The following is a 21,627-nucleotide window of genomic DNA, read 5'->3' as shown; positions in this document are numbered from 1 at the left end:
CTTGGCGATTTCACAATCATGCTTCTTGGCTATGCTCCCATAGTCACGTAAGCCAACGAGTTGGTCTTTGAGGAAGTTACTAAAGCAGTCATTGTCTCGGTGATTAGGCGTGAGAGTACTCATCGCGGACAGATCTGCCCATCATGGTTGTACAACGTTCTATCCCAGTAGTTGACATTTCTGAAGAAAGTCAAGCAGAGAGATTGGCAAGGAAAACCCGTGAGGCACCCTATGTACCAATAGGTCAGTTTTCCAATACAGTCAGTTTGCTTTACTCGTAAGACTTTGTTTTAATGTTTACATTTCAATCAGAATATTTCATTGAGAATCACATAAAAAGTTGAGGTTAACTCATCCATTTTCTATATGCAGGTTTAACAGGATGTCTTGGAGCCGTTCTATATGGGCTGTATCAATACAAGAACAGAGGTGAAATGTCCACTTCGGTTTATGTCATGAAGTTCCGTGTGGTAGCACAAGCAGCAGTGGTTGTAACCCTAGGACTTGGGGTTGGCTATTCAATGATTGACAAGTATCTCCTACCAAAATTCCAAACCTCAGCCAGCAAAAGAGATGAGCCTTCAGCATGAATGTGGAAGAACTTTTATGAAGCAAACCAACTCAATCTACATATGTTTGCCCGGCCATCACTGTAAAGCGGGAACTATTATTTTCCACTGTTTTATGTTCAAATTGAATATTTCGTTTGATAATTGAAAACCTGTGCAACGTTGGCATCCTACTAGTAGTCAAGGCGTTTTAAAAATTAATGTTGTATTTAATTATAGCCAAATGTCATTAAACGGCTTTCAATGGCTGAAGTTGAACATCTTTTCATTCTGTTACGTCGGCCATCCTGACAACTAATTGTTCCTATCCGTAGAGGATATGAGTCATGATAATGTTATATGATGTAGAGAATATTTGGCGCTGGCGAGTGCGCCATCAAGGTCGCGGTCCCGTGTTCCTTGCGTGACCAGCAGATGTCTGGTAGCCTGCGCATAACAATGGCTGCCTCCGAAAATGTGTCCACCTTCCAGGTAATCTTGAATTTTCGCGGTTATCGCCTCAACTTATCTGGAATTAAAGCACGCCCTAAAAAGTAATCCTTTGGAACAAAATCACTGCTTGAACTTTTCCAAATCCTGTGGTATCGAAGTAGACGGCACGTCCCCTTACCTTGATTCTGTTCGTTCGGCTCATTTTTTTGTTCCGAAATTATCGGTTCATGTTCTTTATTAATTTTTGCAAAGGTGTTTTTGTATCGTACGAAGCTTGCTAAAACATTTTAAACTGACACTAAATTTATCTCAAATTTGGTTTGATGAGTGACTCCACTTTTTTCTTTAATTTTCCATGTCATTGCTACCCCGTTTGATGTGTTTTGCTCCTGATTTATGCACACCTCTACCTTTTTAAGATGGAAAGCCACACTTTTGGTGACAAATTGTTGTCTTTATTTTCCATTCCTGCCAGTTGCCTACAAGTAAGTTCATCTGTAATTTACGCTTTGAGATTTAGTCCCTTTCGTGTTATGTATAGCACAATTTTATATTAATACTTAATTGTTAACTTAGGGTGTATCAACTGTAAAAAGGGCACCTACAGAAGAATTGAAAGCCATCTTTGAAAAGGTATCCTTTTATATCACGTGAAAAGATTTCAAACTACACAGTATCTTCTCTTCATCTAGTATGCCTCTGTTTCGAAAGAATCTGAAAAGCTGATGACCTCAGCTGACTTCATCCGGGGATTCCTTGGCCTTTTCCCTGATGCAAACCATGAGCCAGCATCTGTTGCTCTTCTTGGTGGAATTGTCGATTCTAGTAAAGATGGGTAAAAAAAAAAATGTCCTACCAAATTTAATTTATTGTTTATAACACTTATATAATTTATATATATAACTAATATAATTTATAACACCAATATGTTCCTTGAATTGGGGTTTTACAGGCTTATATCATTTCCTGAGTTCCAAGCATTTGAGGGACTGCTATGTCTCCCTGATGCACTTTACCTCACTGCATTTCAACTCTTTGACACCAATGGTTCAGGATTGGTGTCTTTTGGTAGCTCCCTAATTTCAATTCATACATAACAGATTTACACTATTTCCAAAATTTCTTTAGAGAACTTTGAAAAGGTGATGAAGCAAACCACTTTGCATCAACGTATTCCGTTTGATATGAATGGCGAATTCGTTCGCCTCTATTTCGGGAGAGACAAAAGCCGGCAAATTTCTTATTCGGAGTTTAGCCAGTTCTTGCATGTAAGTCTTTTTAGACTGAATTGTGCCTTTATAAGCAACTCTGATCACATGTTTCTTACTTACTGGCTTAGGATTTCCACGAGGAGTATGCGAAAGTAGCATTTAAAAGATACGACCCAGAAGGAACGGGTTTTATATCGGCATTGGATTTCAACGACATTATTTTAAGCGTGAAAAGTCATCTTCTAACGCCCGATGTTGAAGCCAACTTGATTGCTGTAAAAGTTTAACACGATTCTATTGAATGACATTAAATATTACATTGAATTTGTTTTAATAGCTTACCCGTGGAGGATCAAGCCCGGGAAGTAAAGTGTCATACGCGTATTTCGTGGCCTTTACGTCTCTGCTCAACAATATGGAACTAATCAAAAAGCTATATCTACAAGCCACATCTAATAAATTTGATCTGGAAGTTACTAGAGGTATGTTATCGGACTACACTGAGATTCGCAAAAAACTGAATTCATCGTTCTGCTTTAGAGGAGATGCTTCAGGTTTCACAAACAATGTCGCAAGTAACTCCTCTGGAACTAGAGATTTTGTTCCTTCTTGTTGATCTTCATAAACAAAATGGGTAATCCCCATAACCACATGCTTATAAGTATCAGCATTTGCAACTTAATATTAAATAACGCTTTAGTCGCATCACTTACGCCGATCTTCAGGCCATCGCTCCTGATCAGTATATGAAAAAGATAAACCAGCGCTTGGCAGCAGCCAAATCCGCGGTAAATACCTGCATTGCATCCATTTTCCACGTGTGCCCAATTAAATAAAAATTATAATATTAACTTATTTACCCAATGACGTGGAACAGGCACCTGTTGATCGGAGTGTCGTGAGCCAAATGCTTGAGAGTGCATATCGTTTCACTTTGGGTGCCGTTGCTGGAGGTGGGTGCATTGTGATAACTTGTTTAATTTTTATCATTAAATTTCAGCTTGATGGCATCAATTTTGTTTTTCTTTCAGCCGTGGGAGCTACGGCCGTCTACCCAATTGATCTGGTCAAAACTCGAATGCAAAACCAACGAAGTGGCTCGTTTGTCGGTGAATTAATGTACCGCAACTCGATAGATTGTTGCAAAAAGGTCATCCGCCATGAAGGGTTCTTTGGCCTTTATCGTGGTCTGATACCGCAGCTGATGGGTGTCGCCCCAGAGAAAGCCATCAAACTCACTGTAATTTTTCACTTTTCTTGTTTTGTTTTCCTGGAATTTCTATTTCAATCGTACAAAACTTGATTCGATTTTATTTTGTACCTGCGCGTCCTAGACAAACGATTTGGTCCGTGATAAATTTACGACGAAGGGTAAAATCCCCCTTTACGGCGAGATGATTGCCGGAGCGTGTGCTGGTGGCTCTCAGGTTCGTATACATTCAACTTTAACACAACAATTTGCTTCTCATTAATTGTACATTTTCTATTTATATTTAAAAAAAATTTTCTAATGCAGGTGGTGTTCACCAATCCATTGGAAATAGTCAAAATTCGTCTGCAAGTTGCGGGCGAAATCGCCTCGGCCTCCAAAGTGGGCGCCGTGTCCGTCGTTAGAGAACTCGGATTTCTCGGTTTGTACAAAGTGAGTAGTGATTGTTTTGCGTTGCTCTTCCTTTAGGATTCCCACTCGAATCGTAATCCGTCAGGGACTAGAGGCAGTTAATAGTGAATGTATCGGGTACGATTCTCTTTCACTCTCCGTTTGCTTTTGCTCGTTACAGTAGCGACACTCCATCCGATAACCTAAACTAGAAATGGGTAGAGATGGTCGTATCTTTTGAAAAATGGATAGGCATTTACATCATGCACAACCGAGATGCGAGAAGGGGAAAAAAAAAAAGAACAGAGTGGGGGGGGGGATGTGTGTGTGGCTCTATAGAAAAATGAAAACCCGGAATGGAACCGAACTACACAAAAAAAAAAAAAGGGGAAAAACGATGCAATCTCCGTGATTGAAAATCAGCGGGAGAGGGAGAAGGAAACGGGAGAATTTTGAGATTGAGGGGAGTGAAGAGGGGAGGAAGGTTTTTTTCACGCTAGTTCGCGTGCCACTGTGTGTGTGTGTGTGGGAGGAGGAACAAATCGAATTCACCGTTGCCGGCGCCGCAGCTGAATCGATTCCCTTCGCACGGTACGTCCTCGACGTCGTGTTTTTCTTTTCTCTCGCCGTCTATTTGTGCACCTTTGTAAGCTTCGACCCGTTGATGGGATCAGATTGAAATTTTCGTTGGGATCGATAAGTCCCCCCCCCCCCCCCCCCCCGTTTCCCCGCCAGCCCCATCGTCTTTGTGTGGCAAGTTCCGTAACTCACGAACCGACACGGCATTCTCAATGGTACGGTAGATGGACGGAACCTGTCACTCGCTGGAAACTCTAGAAGCACCACCATTAAAGGAACACAATGTTCCTTCATAGTATAATAAGAGTTAGAATGGAGAAGAGGAGAGAGAGGGGGGGGGGCTCTGACACAAGAGACGATGCAGCACTTTCTTTTGTTCTTTACATTTTTTTTTTTTTCGTTTTTTGCTCCCGTCGTTTTTCCTTTTTATTCATGCGGCAGAGCGCAACGACGTGCAGTTTATTTCACGTGAGTAGGAAACAATGAAAATGGTTTCATCGGCGGTGGTTTTGAAAATGCCAAAATGCGTCGAGCATGTCCTCGTTGATTGCCACAAACCCGTAGCGCCATTTCGAGTACCCTAAATGAGCGTTTCTAAGCAATGCAGAACATTTAAACTGTACAAAAAGCCCCAACCGAAAATCAAATACGTTTGTCTTTTACGTTGTGATTGTTTGTTTTAATATTTGATGGTTGATTGTATCCAATTACTTTACCTTTATTTTTTTTATTTATTTATTTATTTTTTTTTTTTTTTCAGGGTGCAAGAGCGTGTGCTTTGCGAGATATCCCGTTCAGCGCAATTTACTTCCCGGCTTACGCCCACACCAAAGCTGCTATGGCTGATGAGAATGGCTACAATTCGCCGCTCTCGCTGCTCGTCTCCGGCGCCATCGCCGGAATTCCTGCCGCTTCACTCGTTACGCCCGCTGACGTCATTAAAACCCGACTCCAGGTGAGAGTTTTAAATGGTAACAGAGTCAGATGCAAGAAGAGTTTCCCTTTAATCTCAGCTCAGCCATACATCCCAACCCCCAGAAATCCTTTTCTTTTTTCTTTTTTTTCCCTTTCATATCCTAACATAAAAAAAAAGGATGTAACACAGGAGTTAAGCAAAAAAAAAAAAAAAGAGGAAACATTGGGGTGGGGGTCTGTTTCGCGTCCACATTTTTCACTCTTTCTTTCACTATCTTTTTCTTTCTTTTCTAGTAGCGCCTTTGTCGAAGAATGAGGAAAAGGGGGGTTTTGGGGAGGATGGGAGTTGGTTAATTGGAAAGTAGGGGATATTTTTAATACTAGAGGATGTTGTGGAGCCCTAGAGCGCACGCCGCCGCCGCCGCCCGCTCGCTCTTGTTCCTCTTTCACTCTGCTGAATAATGAATTCATTAGTTCAATCTTTCGACATCCTCGGAGGCGGGCGCGAGTTTCGGTTTGTGAGGGGCCCACTCTCGCCTTCTCTCCCCCCCCCCCCCTAGCTCTTCTGCTTATCTCTTCCACCCTACCAATCTCTCTCTTCTTTTTCAATTTTTGATCTGAAGTAAAAATTTATTTAGTTAGATGGGAACTTGTTCTCGTCATCGAAGTGTACATTCACCCGATGAAGGGGGGAAAAAAACACACGAAAGGATAATGAAAAGGAGGGAATAGGATTTTGAAAAAAGAAAAAAAAAAGAAAGAAACGTGAAATTAAGACACGAAAAAAAAATTGCAATTTTCTGCGTGGTTGCTAATAGATCCGCAGGAAATATATTTTCAAGTTGCTGGCGTTCTATTCAGTGATGAATGCACGGTAATTAGGTGACTTTGCGTTCCAAAGCCTTTTGCCAGCTGCATCATGGGAATGTGTCTCACTTCTTTTTCTCTCTCTCTCTCTCTCTCTGACTGAACGATGCTCGGCTAATTCGGCTTTCGTATGCAAATGAAATTTCATGCAACTTTCCTCAAGCCGAAAAATTGTCTTCTCATTCAAAGTGTACGACGTCTCTTTCGTGTCTTTTCCCTCGCCGCGTTTTCACTTGGTCGCGTCAATTTGCTTGAATGGACAGGAAGACCCCGAGACATGGAACGCTGGAATGAATCGAATCAAGTCCGTCCCGTTCAGGTTCAACCCGTTTGACAAACTCTCGTTTCACATCGTGGACGCTCAAACTGAGCTGAACCCAATCTCCTTTGTCGATTTAAAAATGTCTTTTGTTTTTTAACGCGTCCGCCGTGAAGTTTAAATCGTGTTTGCCTGATGTTCCATAATTCCCTGCACACGATACCTCAATTTCCTAATGAAATATCGTCTTCTTTTTTTTTTTCCCAGGTAGTGGCACGTAAAGGGCAAACTACCTACACCGGTGTGACGGACGCAGCTCGCAAAATTTGGGCCGAAGAAGGAGGACGCGCATTCTGGAAAGGAGCTGGAGGTACTGTACATATTTTTTTATTGTTTTGTTTGTTTTTGTTTGTTTTTTTTTTTCAAATGATTATTACCGTTGAGGACAATTGAATATTTCGGATCATTGCCCGGAGTTATGCTGTTAACGAACACCCTGAAGCATTCTGTAGTCTAATGGTTTTTTTTTTTTTTTTTTTTTTTTTTTGTGTTTAAGTAGAACTAAGCGGGCGAAAACAAAATACCCCGTTGGACACATGTCCTTGTGACAGATGATTATGCTTTGAGCTTTCTCTTTTTATGCTTTTCTTTCCTCTCCGCGTAACTAGCTATATATTTTATTTTAGGGGTCGCGTTATTATAAAAAAAAAAAAAAAAAAAAAAGATGAAGTGAAAAATGAAATGCAAGCAAAAAAGAAAAGAAGTCGAGCGAGTATGAATGTACAACAACATGCACATGAGGACAGCTGGTAGAATTCCGAAGAGATAAAGGGGAGTTTGGAGGGAAGGGAGCGAATTGATTATGAATATCTCTAGGCGAGTTCGTTACTTTGATCGTATTACCAGCAGCGGGGATGATTTTTTATTTTATTTTTTGTCTTGAAAAAAGAAGAATTCCCCTTTTATACCTACACACCGCCATCGCCCTGGCGGTGTATTTTTTTTTTTTTTTTTTTAAATCAAATATTGCTTTAAAATTTCAACAGTGAAAAATACTTGTACGACGCTCTCAGGGTCTTTTTCCCTTTTTTTTTTTTTTTTTTTTTTCTCAACGTATTTATTTAGTTGATTGATGGGACTTTGCCGTCTGGATATGTCCAGTGATCGTGTGTCCAGGAACTCTGGAGTTGTTTGCTTTTAAAGTGAGTTTGTCCAAAGTCGTTGAACAAGAGTGCCAGAGAGGCTCTCCCTGTCCCCATTTTTTTATCCAGACACAAAAAGAGAAAGAGGTCTGTGTTTGTGTTTGCGTCGAATTTTTTTTTTTTTCCCCCGTGTCCGGTGTAACTTTTGCGAAAAAAAAAAAAAAAAAAAAAACGATGTTGAACGTGAATCAAAAGAAAGAGGCGTGAAAAAGGATTTGATGTTAGTCAATGCGATCAGTGTGAACGACACAAAAATTTAAACAAAAAAAAAAAAAAAAAGAAAGGAACTGTACAGTATTAGAACTAGAAATACTGACTAGGGGTAAGGAGATCAACTGGAACATGAAAAAAAAAAAAAAAAAAAAAAAACTTTGAAAACACATTCTTATTTACTGTTCGTCGTGCGTGTTGCCTAGCTCCCGCAAGTAGATACGATGAATTTTGGCGAGTTTAATTTTTCTTTTCATGTAATATTCCACAGAGTCATACATATGAAAAACTAATATGTATATTTATAATGTCCTGTCGTATATGCGAGTATTTAAAAAAAAAAAAAAAAAAAAACTAGAGCAAAAGAAAAACTGTAAGCTCTTCGTGGGTAGAAAGAGTCTAGTGGCGTAGCTATTCATATTTGATGCCCAGAGCACAGGGTACGTCATATTGAATTATTAAAAAAAAATTTGGCCTTCCGTGTCCTGTATGTCTGGCGAAGTTGTTGGGGGGGAAGGGGGGGGGATAGTGGTACTTAATATCCGTTGGTAACGGTGGGTACAAAAGGGATGAATTTGAGTTGTTTATTTAATTTGGAACCGTTTAATTATGTACAATGTGGAATAAGATTGAAAATCGATATTATGTCCCCCCCCCTTCTGCTCTTACTTGTCCCTCATCATTTTCTGTTTGTCCTGGAATTATTTATTTCAATACGATTTTTTTTTTTTTTACCGTTGTTGTTGACAGCTCGTGTATTGCGCAGTTCGCCCCAATTCGGTGTTACCTTGGTCACCTATGAACTGCTCCAGCGTTTCTTTGACGTCGACTTTGGCGGAAGGTAAATCTCATCTTGTGTTTGCTGGAACAATTTTTTAAAAATCATTGGATGGATTCATTTTTTTTTCTATTACAGCCGACCAACGGGATCGCAAACCGGCAAGGTGGAGCCACGTGCCATCCAGAAGCCGATCCCTGCCGACCACATCGGTGGCTACCAGTTGGCGTTGCCCATCTTCTCCGGAATGGAATCCAAGTTCGGCCTTTTCCTACCCAAGTTTAGAGCTGGCGCCATCGTGCCCGTTGCGCCATCTCCATGATCATTTTTTTTTTTGTTTCTGTTTTTTTTTTTTTCTTTTTTTTTTTGCCGAAGGACGTCCTGGTTGTGTAGTTTTAAACAAATGAAAAATAGGGGAACTCAATCTGATTCAATTCTTAAAAGACTGGCTTAAAAAAAAAGAAGGCAAGAAAACTCTAGAGCAAAAAACACTGGCCAAATAATAAGACAAAATTTAAGAGATAAAAAGTTGTTTTGACTTTTGAATAGTCGGTTTTGAATTGTATCTATTGGAACGTAAACTAATTAGTGTACATGATATTGTTGATTGCAAAAATACTTTTCCGAAAATGATCTCTTCATGTTTATCTTTTTATCTTTAATCTGAAGTAAGCATGCCTTCCATGAAACTCTGAAAAAGGTAATTGAGGTCATAGCACATTTTCATACGCAAAGGCACCCACCCCTCCATAACCGAACGATTCAAACAAATGACAACAACATCCGAAACTTTAGGGGGGTGATTTTTTTTTGTCCCTCTTTTTACAAGAGGCAGTGTGACGTGCTACACAGAGACGGACAGAAAGGGGGGGGGGGGTGAAAGTACAGTCAAAACTCGCTGTTATATGCTTAAGGTAAATAATGAATGTTACGGAGCAAAACCGGAATTCGAATGAACGTTAGAGAGGGGGGAGAGAGAAGGCGAATATGCAACGCTTCCATATGCCGAACTCAAAACTATTATTATTATTTTTTTTTTTTATTATTATTTTTCTTCGTTTTATCTTATGCAAAGAGCAGCATGTTCTTGTTACAGTGTAGCGGCTTTTTAGACACTCCCCTCTTATTGTATCTTGTCGTGTCTCTTTCCAAACGCTTTTTTTTTTTTTTTGCACGAATAGATTTTGATTATCATTCAGCAAAACGACAGCTGCAAACATTGTCACCATGCAGTAAGTACGCCATTGTATTGCATTCGGTAGTTTATGTGTGTGTGTGTGTGTGTGTGTGTACCATCGACTCTTCTTATGGGACGTTGCGCGAGATTGTTTGCATGCGTGTATGCAGTTTAGGGAGGTGCATTGTGATTGTGAAGTCATTTCGTGTTTGAAAAAAAAAAAAAAAAAAATGTGTGCGGCTGACAAGGCGAATTTGTGAGCTGGCATCTTGTCAGTTGCAGACATTGCGGCACACGTTCGATAGCTGCTGGTAAATGATGCAAATGTGACGACAACGAGTTAGCCCTCCGCGCGGCGCGAGAGCTAACGGGCTCGTTGTAAACGACAATACCTCAGACGTATGCTGATATAAACGAGCAGCAGTGCACAGATATTGCGCAGGCGAGGGGAAAAGAAGATGAATAATGATAGGAAAATGAAAAAATATACAGTATATATATATAGATCCCCCACTGGCGTTACGTACGCGATTTACATGTGAAATGTGAACTCTCAGAAAATGGGAAACGTTGATGAATTAGTAAAACAAGTTCAAAGTTTTGTTTCATATGGCAATCTGAAAAGCAGTGTTGTTTTTTTGTTTGTTTTTTTTCAAATATGCGTCAGGAAGGGTAAATTTAAAAAAGGTTTTGAATTACAATGTGCTGTTGGAGACGTAAATCTTTTAGCTATGACCCTACTTTATTTATTTTTCTTCTTCTGTTTTACATCACGTAAACGAAAACGATCCATTTATATTTTTTCCTGGAACGAAAAATTTTGCTTTTTCGTTTGCTATTAATATTTGTTTTTGTTTTCTTTTGTTTGTTTTTTTCATAGAACTTGTGACATAACTCCCCCCCCCCCCCCCCTCCGCAAAAAGAAAAAAAAAATCAAACAGCACAACACAAAAAGTCTCGACATGGGAAGGCACTTTGCTCAGTGACTGTTGCAACAGACACGGTCGATGAGAGTTGTTGTTGTATTCCCATTGGCGGTATCAGCTGTCTCTATATTTCCTGTGTTTGTTTTTTTTTTATACGAAGAGAAAACAAACAACAACAGCAAAAAGAGAAACAACTTCACTCGCATAGTCGAACTTCTCCGGATGATGGCGGTGTTAATCAACTCTTGTTACACGTGAACGCATCGATGCTCCGACTTCTCTCCGCAATCTTTTTATTATGTTGATATGCTCTACCTTTAAAAAAAAAAAAAAATAAAAATTTGGGTAAGGTTGCACAGAGGGTTATTCAAATGATCTCGGATTGACATGATATTTATATGTTCCAAAAATCTAAACCCGCTTTTCGTTCGCATTTTTTCCCACTCGTCTCTTTTTCCCTATTTATTTATTTTTTTTAATTTTTAATGATGCCGGATGCATTGGAAGAGAATCTATTGTTTCTCTCACACGTATCCCCCTACTCTCGATGTTGGGGTTATGTTTTTCCGACTCTTTCCCCTATGGAAAGCAAAAAATGTTGTGAGGTTTCATACACTCTCTTCGTCTTTTTTTTTTTTTTTTTGTGTGTTTGTCTTCCACTCCAAAGCGAGCGTCGAAGAGTTTCTCATTTTGCGTTGCTCTCAATTTCCCACGAGATGCTTGCCGGATGCTTTTGTTTCGATTTTTCAAGTTCCAGCTTCCCCACTTTTGAGCTTAGCGCCCGAAAAGTAAAGTCTCAATGTCGATGTCGGTTAGCTCATGTGCTTGATGGTCAGTGTGATTGAACCCCCTCACATTTTTTCATTTTATTTTTCTTCTTCTTCCTTATCGTCGTACTCAATTCCTATTACGTCAATACCCTGACTGTGTATTGTACCCAGTAGCACCGTACCAAAACCGTAATAAATAAATGTATGAAAAAACCAGAGGGGGGGGGGACCCACACACACACAAACACACACACACATTGGTGGGGGGTATCATCATAAAGCCCTGTCACGGACAGACAAGCATATAACATCTGGGCAATCTACAGGGTAGAACGAGCGGAGGGGGGGGGGGGGGTTCGAACGAAGTGAATGGAAAAGAAAAAAGAGAGAGATCCGGGTGATGGAGCGGATCCGCACTAGAGTGACAGCTAAAGGTTGCTAGGGATTTTCAGGGGAATGCAGCATTCGGGGTGTAGTGTGTCAAACAATAGAAAATAAAAAATAAAAAAAATTTTAAAAAAAAAAAGGGAAGCTGGACTTATGTGTATCGTAACTGTCGATGGACTGTTCTTTCTAAAAATGACATTGGAGTAGAGTGAAACGGGAACATCAGCCATTGCATATGAATAAATCAGAGGATTGTCTTCATCAATGTATCAGAAGGTGAGAGCACCGAATCCACTGGAGCCAGACATACAAGAACGTCAGTGCAGCTCTCACATCCCTCCCCCCCCCCGCCCCCCCCAAACGCTCATCCATGGCCAGCTAAAAGCCAGTGGAATTATTAACGCAAAAACTGGAACACGCCACGTAACTAAGCGCACGTACGATGCAAAGGATACGCAGGTATAGATTTAGTTCAACAGCTCTCGTTTCTCTTCTCTCCTTCTTTCACAAATGGACGTGTGTTTAAGGTACGCCTTCGATGAGTCAGCTTCGTGCATCGAGTACAACGCACGCATGTTCCACGCTGCTGGCCTGTGTTCTTTTTTGCTAGGGGGGCTGATGGCGCACACAACACGCTGTTGCCCGATGCATATAAACGCCTATTGGGATGCTGCGAGAAATGATCCCTAAGTACAGTATATATTTATTTATTCCTACACCCACACCGACGTTCTTCATTCCCCTCCCCTCTTTCTCTCTTCCTACTCCCCCCACTGGAAAAAAAAAGAAGAAAAGAAAGAAAGAAAGAGGGGGGGGGGAGAGAAGAAAATCCTGCCGACTGGAAGGAAACTCGACGTACGTGTGTGCGGAACAGTTGCGTAAGGAAAGCTGGGGCGGATTGAAACGCGGCCATGCAAGTGCACACACACAGACAACGTGTGTAAGGGGGAGGAAGGAGCGCAGAGGGTAGTAGGTGGATGGTGTTGAGGATAAGAGGGGGGAAAGAGAGAGAGAGAAGGATGAATCATTTCGGAACGAGTGGTTGAGAGAACGTCAGATAAAAAAAAGGAAGTAAAAAAAAATAATAGTAGAATGGAAAAGGAGGGTGGAAGCGTCGCAGGGCTGAAAGAGAGAGAGAGAGAGGGGTGAAATAAGATTGTACTCTCCTCCTACTACCCCTAGAAACTCGAAAAAGAGGGAGGGTTAGTTCCCTTTATATTTCGAGGGGTGCACACACTGCGAAAAAGGGGAAACACACAGTACACACACACACGAAAAAAAAAAGGAGAAGTCCATGACTACCATAGAGCATCGAGGGTGGTAGGGGGAGCTTTCAACCCTCGACGTCAGCTTGTTCCAGCAACCCCGTCAATACGCTTTCACGTATTCGGACGAGGTAGACGCGCGTTCCAGTTTGTTGTGTGTTTTTGTCTGATTTTTGTACCCCGTATATCGTTCCGTGTGTGAGTGTTCGCCAAGTTCCAAACTTGTTCCAGTTTTATTCCTCTTTTCTTATTTTTTTTTTTAAATCGTGTGTGTGTGCGTGTGTGTTAATTTTGTTACATTCGGAACAAGAGGAGACGTTGAATTTTCTTCGCAATCTGTTGATCAGGTCGTTTAGAAAGATATTTATTGATTTACTCTCGTGACTCGACGGTGTGTCGACATCCTTGGATTGATGGTGCTGGATGTTTCACGATCTCCGTGCGTGTCATTTATCTTTTGATCCCGCTGCCTGTTGACGACTTTGTGACGATCAGAAAATTGATTGATCCTCTAACCCTCGCAAAAAAAAAAAAAAAAAATCGAACCCAACGCGAATATTTTAGGAGGATAAATTATTTATTTTTTTTTTTTTTCAAACCACCTCATCTTTGTTGATCATCGAAAAATAAAAACCTGGCGGGTAGTGACAATCAACGCAAGAAGGCGCTAGCTATGTTAATCACTGAAGTGATGACAAACGCATACGGGAACGCAGGTGCTGGAGGTGGCCATTTTGAAAACGGAATGTCACCTTATCATCATCATCATCAACAGCATCATCATTCTCAGCAGCAGGCGAATCAACAGCATCATCAGAATCACTACCAGCAACAAGGAATGATGAACCAGGCGACGGCCAGTATGCTGGCCAATCAACAGCAGCAGGCCATCAATCTCGCCTTGCAGCATCACCATCAGCAACAGTGGCTCTCTGCCAATGCCAACGGAGTGATCAACAACAACAGCGGACTGATTCAGCATCCCGCCGTTGCTCCGCCGACTGTTCAGCAACAACAACAGCAGCAGCAGCAGCAGCAAGCCAAAGATGCTGAGGCCATCAAACTGTTTGTCGGACAGATTCCGCGCAATTTGGAAGAAGCCGATCTTCGTCCCATGTTCGAAGAATTCGGCAAGATCTACGAACTGACTGTGCTCAAAGACAAGTTGACGGGCATGCACAAAGGTAATTTTTAAATCTTTTCATTACATTGTTTTGTTTTGTTTTTGAACGGGTTTGAATGAATTTTGAATTTGCCGCGTTTCGATTGGCTTGACGTCATTGAATGAGGTTTACAATTGAAAAATGTTGAAGAGTCACGTGATTCACGTTCGGTGGGTGGGGGCGGGAAGTAGGAGGTTGGCGCTGAACGTGTATCGTTAACTAGTGCCGGATTACGTGTTAGAATAATACCAAAAATGAATAGCTAGTGGTTTTCTTTCGTTATATTTCGAATGACATTGATAACGTATGAATTTGTGTGTCATACGTGTATGATGTGTACACGTCTCGTATGGTTTCTGCGGGGGGAGGGGACGGGGGGGTTTGATTGTGCCTATACACGTCCAGCAGGAGTTGGTTGGCTTCTGAATGTCGGCTGGAAACTTGGCTTTGCTACTTCATTTTCGAGCTTACTCTGATTGGCCCTTATTGGACTTGACGTCCAATCAAAATTGGCTCAACGAGGAAACGTCAGTAGAGAAATTCCAGTTTTTTGACGAGGACGGTAGATAGTCTAATCATGTCGGCATACGTCCAATATCGCATATCGCAATTGAATATCTGAATACTTAGTTAGTTGATAGCCAGGCTTATTTTCGAACATTCGCTTTGACTCGCATAGGCGGGCGACTTGAAAGCGGGGACGTTGCATTCCTATTTGACGTGTTTGTTTTTTTTATTATTAAAGTAAAAAAATATCTTGGCTCTTGTCTGATATCATTAACCGAGTTAATGTTTGATGATGAGCACGATGATGACTGAAGTTGAGTATATTGATTGCCATGACAGCCGCCGCAATGAATTTCTATTGGAATGTCGTTAATTGAGTCCCTCTCTTTTTTGTGTGTGTGTGTGTGTCTAAATGACGACTTTATTACATCAACTTCTTCTTCAATCATTGGTCTACTCTTCTTTCCTTTTCATCCCTAGAAAAAAAAAAGAAGAGTTAAAATAAAACAAAAAAAAAAAAAAAAAAAAATACTTTTTCTGTTAGGGAAGGGAGGAGGTCTGACGTCATTGCACGTTCGCGTTCAGTTGGACGACGTCATCGAGGACGCCGATCGAAGTTGGTCGTAGACAATGGCGAGTCAGGTTAATAAGGACAGAACGGGTTATAATGCGTAACATGGCGGCGCTTTGAAATGTAAACAGCGCCGGCGCAAAAACGAGAGGGACCCGTCGCTTCCCTCTCGTAGGTTGAGCACGGCGTCGTCAGCGTCGTTTTCTCTCGGCTATAGCACATCGACAGCGTGAGTTGGCCTTGTTCGATATAGGGAACCCTATATGGACGATTTCCCCTCTCCCTCTCTCTCTCTCTCTCTCTCTCTCTCTTCTTGACGTACACACTCTCAGACACACCTAGCCCTACACACACACACACACACATACACACACACTTACATTTTGAGGTACATTGGACGACACAGACGACGCTCTGGCAAAACTTGGTCCCTGGCATCATCGTCGCGAATTTCTAGACCTCTCTTCGTTAACAAACTGTCGTTGTGTTGCCATTGATGTCACCTTTGTGGTTTCGCCTGTTCTGCTTTTTGTGTCTGGTGTGTGTGTGCGTGTGCGACTACGCCTCCCTGTGATGATTGTGGTGACAGCTGGCAAATTCGACTAGACTTTTTTTTATGTTTGGCGGGGGTTGAATCAGAGAAAAAAGAGGGAGAAAAGTTGGACATCCAATCGAAACGAATGATTGCAGACAGAGACACGCAATCCAACTCACGTCGTTCTTGCTAAGACTGGCCTAGAAAAAAAAAAAAAAAAAAAAGGAACAAAAACAGCTGATTTATCGATCGGAATTCGATGTCGTCGATCGTCATAGCGTGAGTCAAAAACGACTGTAAACGAAGGCGCATGTGTTTCGTTTTTACGTATTATTGTTTTGTTCGTTCGTTGTTGCTCTTCGCGTTTCGGTTTGTGTCGGTTTGTTTTGTTTTTTTTTTCCTTTCCCATTTTTTTGGTTGGGGGTAGTTGACAAAGAACGAGGACAAACTCACGTTTTCCCTTTGTACAATTTAGAAATGGATGCCCTTCAAAAATCCCTGGTGTACTTGTAGACCTTTTGATAACATTTCTGTGTGTTTGGAAGGGGAGGGGGGGGGGGTGGAGGGGTGAAGAGAATCGCGTTAAATATAAACAGGGAAAACCTCACAGGAAAGGTTTCGATCGATGCCAGCGCCATCTTGTGCCAACAGGTGTCGGGCTCACGCCATGTTGCGTGAGCCGCTGGATAACAGACACGCAACGCTATCAAGTAGACAATTTTCTTTCAATTGATAAAGAGAAAAAAAGAAAAGACACAAAATAAAAAGTGGAAATGTACAATGTACTATTTACTACGATCCATCTACCACGAAATCCACTGATGTGACGGTGAAAAGCCGAACGTGGGACTTTTCGAAACAGGTAGAAAGAAATAGGGACGGGTAAGTTGATTAAAATCTGATTAGTTGATGGTAAGGGTACTGAATGTTGTAATCGAATATCGATTGCAGGTCGAATCAAAGCCTCTCAATGTTTCTGCTAGAGACTTCCAGTTGAACGTTTTCATTTCCGCTCTCTAATTTCAATTAGATCTTTCTATTTCTTTCGCATCAGAAAATAGAAAAATATGAACTTAATTCCATGCAATTGGATTGAGCTCTAAAGTGTTTTTGTTTCGTTTTTTCAATATGCAATGCGGGGTGTTCGATATGTGCGTATATTGTGTCGTTGATTGAACGACAAGAGTTCGTAATACTCTGTAAGTTGTTTTACCGGAGCAAAGGTAATTGAGCGCAAACTCTTTTGTTCTATCCATTTTTTTTTTTTTTTTTTTTTTGCTTTGCTGGCACATCTCCTGGAACATAAAGAAACAAAACGCCGCATCACTGATTTTGGATCATCTTTATTTAACTTCTTCTCCTTTAAAAACGACGTTTGTTGTTTTTATTATCATTATTTTTTTTATGGTTAGTTACAGCCCATTATTCATAGGCTTTGCGTATCTAGGAAGGGGAAAGTAAAATAGAAACCAAAGTGCTTGTTAGTCAAAGAGCTTGTTTAAACAAAAACTCGCAAGTCGTTGACGTCATTTGTTGCAATAGCGAATGATTTCTTTTTTGTTTGTTTTTTTTTTTTATTTCTCTCTCCCCCTTTTTTTTTAAACATTATTTTGTAAGCTTTTCATAGAGTTAAAGTTGAATGCCTCCCCCACTTTCTCAATGGCGGAGCGCGAAAATTCGAATGATTTACGAAACTGCAGGCTATGGTGGGAGGGTTTGGAACTGGAATTGAGAACATTATTATTAAATGACATTCGCCGTTGGTTATTACTTTCCATATCTGCAGGCTTTTGTGTGTGTATATCTTCGTCATGTCTGCATGTATGTGTGTGTGTTTGTGTGAATAGCTGTGTGAGAATAGGAGGAGCAAAGGCTATTGACATCACGGCGCATCGCAGCCAAATAAACGAAGGGATTTATATTCTCTACGCGCACAGACACACACACACGCTGGCAGATAAATGAAAAATCCCGAACAATTATTCGAAAAGCTTTGAAAAAAAAAAAAAAATAAATCCTAAACAATAACGTTTATTTATGTGCCTTCCTCTGTGCGAGATTTGGGGCTGTTTTAGAACGGGACCGAACGGATTATTATTATTTTTTTTTTGTCCTCCATCCGCACGAACTGAGGAAATCGGAAAGACGTCGTGACAGCCTTTGTGTCCGTGCGTACTTGGTTGAAAACAGCGTGGAAAAAATAGGGGACAGATTGTGCGATAAGAGGGGCGATGTCTGTGTGACGCAGTTCGGATTTTCGTATTTTCTCGGCTATTGTGCGAGGTCGATTGCCAAGTCCATATATAGGGCGCTAGTATAGCATTGAAAGAGAGGGAAAGAGAGAGAGAGAGATGGATGTTGTTTCTCCGACAACGCTAACATCTCCAGTTTCCCTCCTTTTTTTTTTCTTATTTTGCCTTCATTGCGTATTTTTTTTTTATTTTTTTTTTTCTTTCGCTGGCCAACGCCGACGTAAAAGAAAAAAAAAAGAGTTGGTCGTTTTTGCTGGCGGGGTTACCGTCAACGGCCCCGACTTTTTCCTTTCCTCTTTCGTCTATGCCCGCCGTCATCGTATCTACGTCAGCCATTTGCTCCTCCTCCAAACACGCAGGGACGTTTTTTTTTTGTCTTCCTTTAGATGAAGAATAGAAAGGGACACACACACACACACACACACACACACGCACGCAAAAATGAGGAACAAAAAGGAGTCGCTGCTGGGCGATCAGCGTCCGTCCCCATTGAATGGCGCGTTTACTTTCGATGATGTCGCTTTTCCTCTTTCCGATAACGTTGCCGCGTTGCCGAGTCTCTTCACATCGCGGATAATGATGGCAAAAAAATAGTATTTTATCCGTGAACCCTCCCTATCCGACGTCCGTTGGTCCTTCGTTCTATCTGAAGACGTGAAGATAATCAATTTTCGTTTTTTAAATAGCGCGCGCATTGACTTTTTAATTGCGATCTGCATAAGCACAAGCGTTACGCGATGGCAGCAAACGACCGAAATTTCAGGTCCGTTGGGCTTTTCCTGAATAATAATTAAAAAAAAAAAAAAAAAAAAAGAATTGAAAATGAGGGGGAGGCGGTTGGCTGATGGATGGCCTGAGTTTTTCTAGCGATCAGACGGTGAATTGCAACTGCCGAAAATTGCTGGTCGATTGTCTACGTGTAGAGTGTCTCGGAGGCAACGGCCATTTACAATTCAGGCCGCTGCTAATCGCCTCGTTTCCCCAAGTCGAAACCAGAACCTCCTGGCTCCTTACCAATAAGCGTTTTCTATTTGTTTTTGTTTTTTTTTAACGACCAAAATGCGCGAACCGCGAGCAGAGTGGCGAAGGTCGAACTTTTTTTTTTGCTGCGTCCTATTGACAGCCATTAACTCGCTTTTCATTTCTTTTGTCTTTCTTGATAAACCCCCCCCCCCTCCTCCCTCCGACAAAAATACGAGGAAAGAAAAAGAAAGTGGGGGCGTGCATTTTTGAACGAGTTGCTGAAAAATGGCAACGATGCCACTCGGCAGCATTTGTGTTCCCCTTCTCGTTTGGCATCGATCCGTTTTTCCCCATATATGTGTGGCATGTAGCGGCAGGAATTGCTTTCCCTCCCGCGTGAATGTCTTCTCCCTCTCTCTCTCTCTCTCTGGCCCCTTTGTGTGCAACCTCCCCCCCTCGTCATCATCAACGCAAAAACTAAAACTCTGCGACGCGTCGGGGCTGCGAGCTATATGGCACATTTCTACGCGAGTTTCTGTTCGGAAACGATCACGTTGTGTGCATTAAATGTTACAACAACGTCGTCGCATATGCGTAGGCACACGAATTTTTTTTTTTTATTTTTTAAAAATGTATTTACATTGTAGTCCTTAAAGTGCTTGAGAAAGCTGAGTGGTATAGTGGGGATGGAATTCTTTTGATGCGAGAAAAGTAGCTCTGATGCGTCTGTATAATCAACTGATGACGACGAAGTGAAACTCTTCAACGGCATAGAGAGATCCTGGGACAGCCATCTTCGTTTGTTTTTTTTTTTTTTCCAACCTGTTCATCGGCTATTGGTTTCGTTCGAGAGGCAACGATCTCTCGATGTTGGTTTTTTTTTTTTCCCTTCTTATTTGTTGTTTGATCGTCGTCGAAAGAAGCTGGGAAAAAAAAAAAAGAAGAACAGAGAGAAGAGGGGCGGGTAGTATACGAATCGAATGCTTTTCATCTTTTAATGACAAACAAAAACAACAAATGGGGCACGGAAGAGAAACGATGAACAAGCTCCGTCTATCTATCTATCTATATATATATATATATATATAACAGTCTTTTTTTTTTTATCTCCTCCCATCTATAATAATATATCCCTTTAGTCTATCCCCCCCCCCCCATCCTCCTCCGTGCTATCATTATTATCGCTAGAGTCGTCGTACGACGACAACAACGGCTCAGCTTCGATAGACTTTTTGTCCCCTCCGATATTCACGTTCCCAATTTTGTTGTTGTTGTCTTGTTGTCGGCCTCCTCGTTTCAAACAAAGAAAGGAATCCATCTAACTAGATATATCCTCTCAACGATGAATCCTTTCTCAGTTGTTATTATCATTTTGTTTTCGTCGCCTCCTTTAAGAGAGTCCTATCGTCTTCGCCATCCAGTAGGAGCGAGAAAGCCTATATTACTACGTTCCACGAAGACACTTAATAAAAAGGTGGTGCGATCTCGTAGAGCAAACAGTGTCTGACCATCGATTTTTTCTCACTTGGAAAACAGATCAAGCAAAAATATGAATACATTTAAACGGAAACGTCTTTTCTTTTCCTTCTTTTTAAAACACGTTCTTTTTCCCGCGTTTGACGTTCTTTTTTTTTTTACACCTTTGCGAGATCGACATCATCGCTGATGCGCTGCGCTTTCCATGCGCATTTTTTTTTGTTTTTTAGCTTTTGATCCAATCTTTTCGAAGGATTGGGAGAGAAATATAAAGTGGCGCGTTTGTGTGAGAAAATCCATTGGTTTGATGGCCGCCTTTTCTTGCGAGCGAAATGGATTTGAAGGGCAATGGCCATCGATTCGAAATGGAGTCGCTGGTTATGTGCGTACTGCAAAGAAAAATTAAATAAAACAATAAAAAGGGACCGGCAACGACGGGAAGAGAGTCTAGAATAAGCGACATTTTCTGAGAAAAGACATTGGAGTCCATCACAGGGATTGTCGCTTTGATACCATTAAGTCGGGTTCTATATGTGCCGCGTAGTTTAATAGATTTATGTGCAAACTTCGGGTCTTGAACAGCTGCCGGATTTCGTATGTGCATTACATACAGATCTAATATATGGAGTGGCACGTAAGAAAATCGAATGACAGGCTGGGCTATGTAACGCGCGGGGGAGGGCCCTGCTTTCTAGTTACGCAAAAATGCCTATCAATGCATAGACTATCAGGCCTGTTTTTTTTTGTTTTTTTTTTAATATATGTACCGTCTCTCTGTACGTGTTTGCATCGAGCTTTTGGGATATGAGAAAAACGGGGACTTAGACGTGTGTGCAGAGGGAAGTAAAAAAAAAAAACGAAAAAAAAGGGAGTTGTTGGATGTGATCCCGAAAGAATGGAAATGCTCGAGTACTTTATATTAAAGAGGTTCACCAATGCGCCCAGTTAGATATACGATCCCCTCCTTCCCCTAAAAAAAAAAAACATTTTTGTTTAAAATATTCATTTTTTTT

At 41.2% G+C, this 21,627-nt stretch overlaps 3 protein-coding genes across 9 annotated transcripts in view; all 3 read left to right on the top strand.

The window, feature by feature from the left end:
- Positions 1-9,255, top strand: part of LOC130696131 (calcium-binding mitochondrial carrier protein Aralar1-like) — a 65,386-nt gene extending 56,131 nt beyond the window's left edge. Inside the window, exons 1-18 of one of the 5 annotated variants that reach the window (XM_057519200.2) lie at positions 960-1,040; positions 1,421-1,486; positions 1,578-1,634; positions 1,694-1,836; positions 1,954-2,069; positions 2,130-2,269; positions 2,341-2,487; positions 2,550-2,694; positions 2,753-2,846; positions 2,913-3,000; positions 3,090-3,165; positions 3,244-3,452; positions 3,547-3,639; positions 3,729-3,854; positions 5,152-5,346; positions 6,700-6,802; positions 8,595-8,685; positions 8,761-9,255. In XM_057519200.2, the coding sequence (XP_057375183.1) occupies positions 984-1,040; positions 1,421-1,486; positions 1,578-1,634; positions 1,694-1,836; positions 1,954-2,069; positions 2,130-2,269; positions 2,341-2,487; positions 2,550-2,694; positions 2,753-2,846; positions 2,913-3,000; positions 3,090-3,165; positions 3,244-3,452; positions 3,547-3,639; positions 3,729-3,854; positions 5,152-5,346; positions 6,700-6,802; positions 8,595-8,685; positions 8,761-8,944 (2,130 nt within the window). In that variant the 5' untranslated portion in view covers positions 960-983 and the 3' untranslated portion in view covers positions 8,945-9,255. The other 4 variants (XM_057519202.2, XM_057519201.2, XM_057519203.2 and 1 more) reach the window with 4 other exon arrangements.
- Positions 64-821, top strand: LOC130696150 (HIG1 domain family member 1A, mitochondrial-like). The gene is made up of 2 exons (XM_057519228.2): positions 64-243; positions 373-821. Exons 1-2 carry the CDS (start codon positions 144-146, stop codon positions 588-590), a joined length of 318 nt encoding a protein of 105 aa, XP_057375211.1. The 5' UTR covers positions 64-143; the 3' UTR covers positions 591-821.
- Positions 9,256-13,784: 4,529 nt separating the features above from the next.
- Positions 13,785-21,627, top strand: part of LOC130696887 (CUGBP Elav-like family member 3) — a 61,714-nt gene continuing 53,871 nt past the window's right edge. For 2 of the 3 annotated variants that reach the window (XM_057520021.2, XM_057520020.2), the window contains exon 1: positions 13,785-14,331. In XM_057520021.2, the coding sequence (XP_057376004.1) occupies positions 13,821-14,331 (511 nt within the window). In that variant the 5' untranslated portion in view covers positions 13,785-13,820. The remainder of the gene's footprint in view (positions 14,332-21,627) is intronic. The other variant, XM_057520022.2, reaches the window with a different exon arrangement.

The sequence above is a fragment of the Daphnia carinata genome, chromosome 5 (genome assembly GCF_022539665.2).
Source record: "Daphnia carinata strain CSIRO-1 chromosome 5, CSIRO_AGI_Dcar_HiC_V3, whole genome shotgun sequence".
Classification (NCBI taxonomy): Eukaryota; Metazoa; Arthropoda; class Branchiopoda; order Diplostraca; family Daphniidae; genus Daphnia; species Daphnia carinata.
The sequence above is the reverse complement of the archived record's forward strand: the minus strand, read 5'-3'. Positions and strand labels throughout refer to the sequence as shown.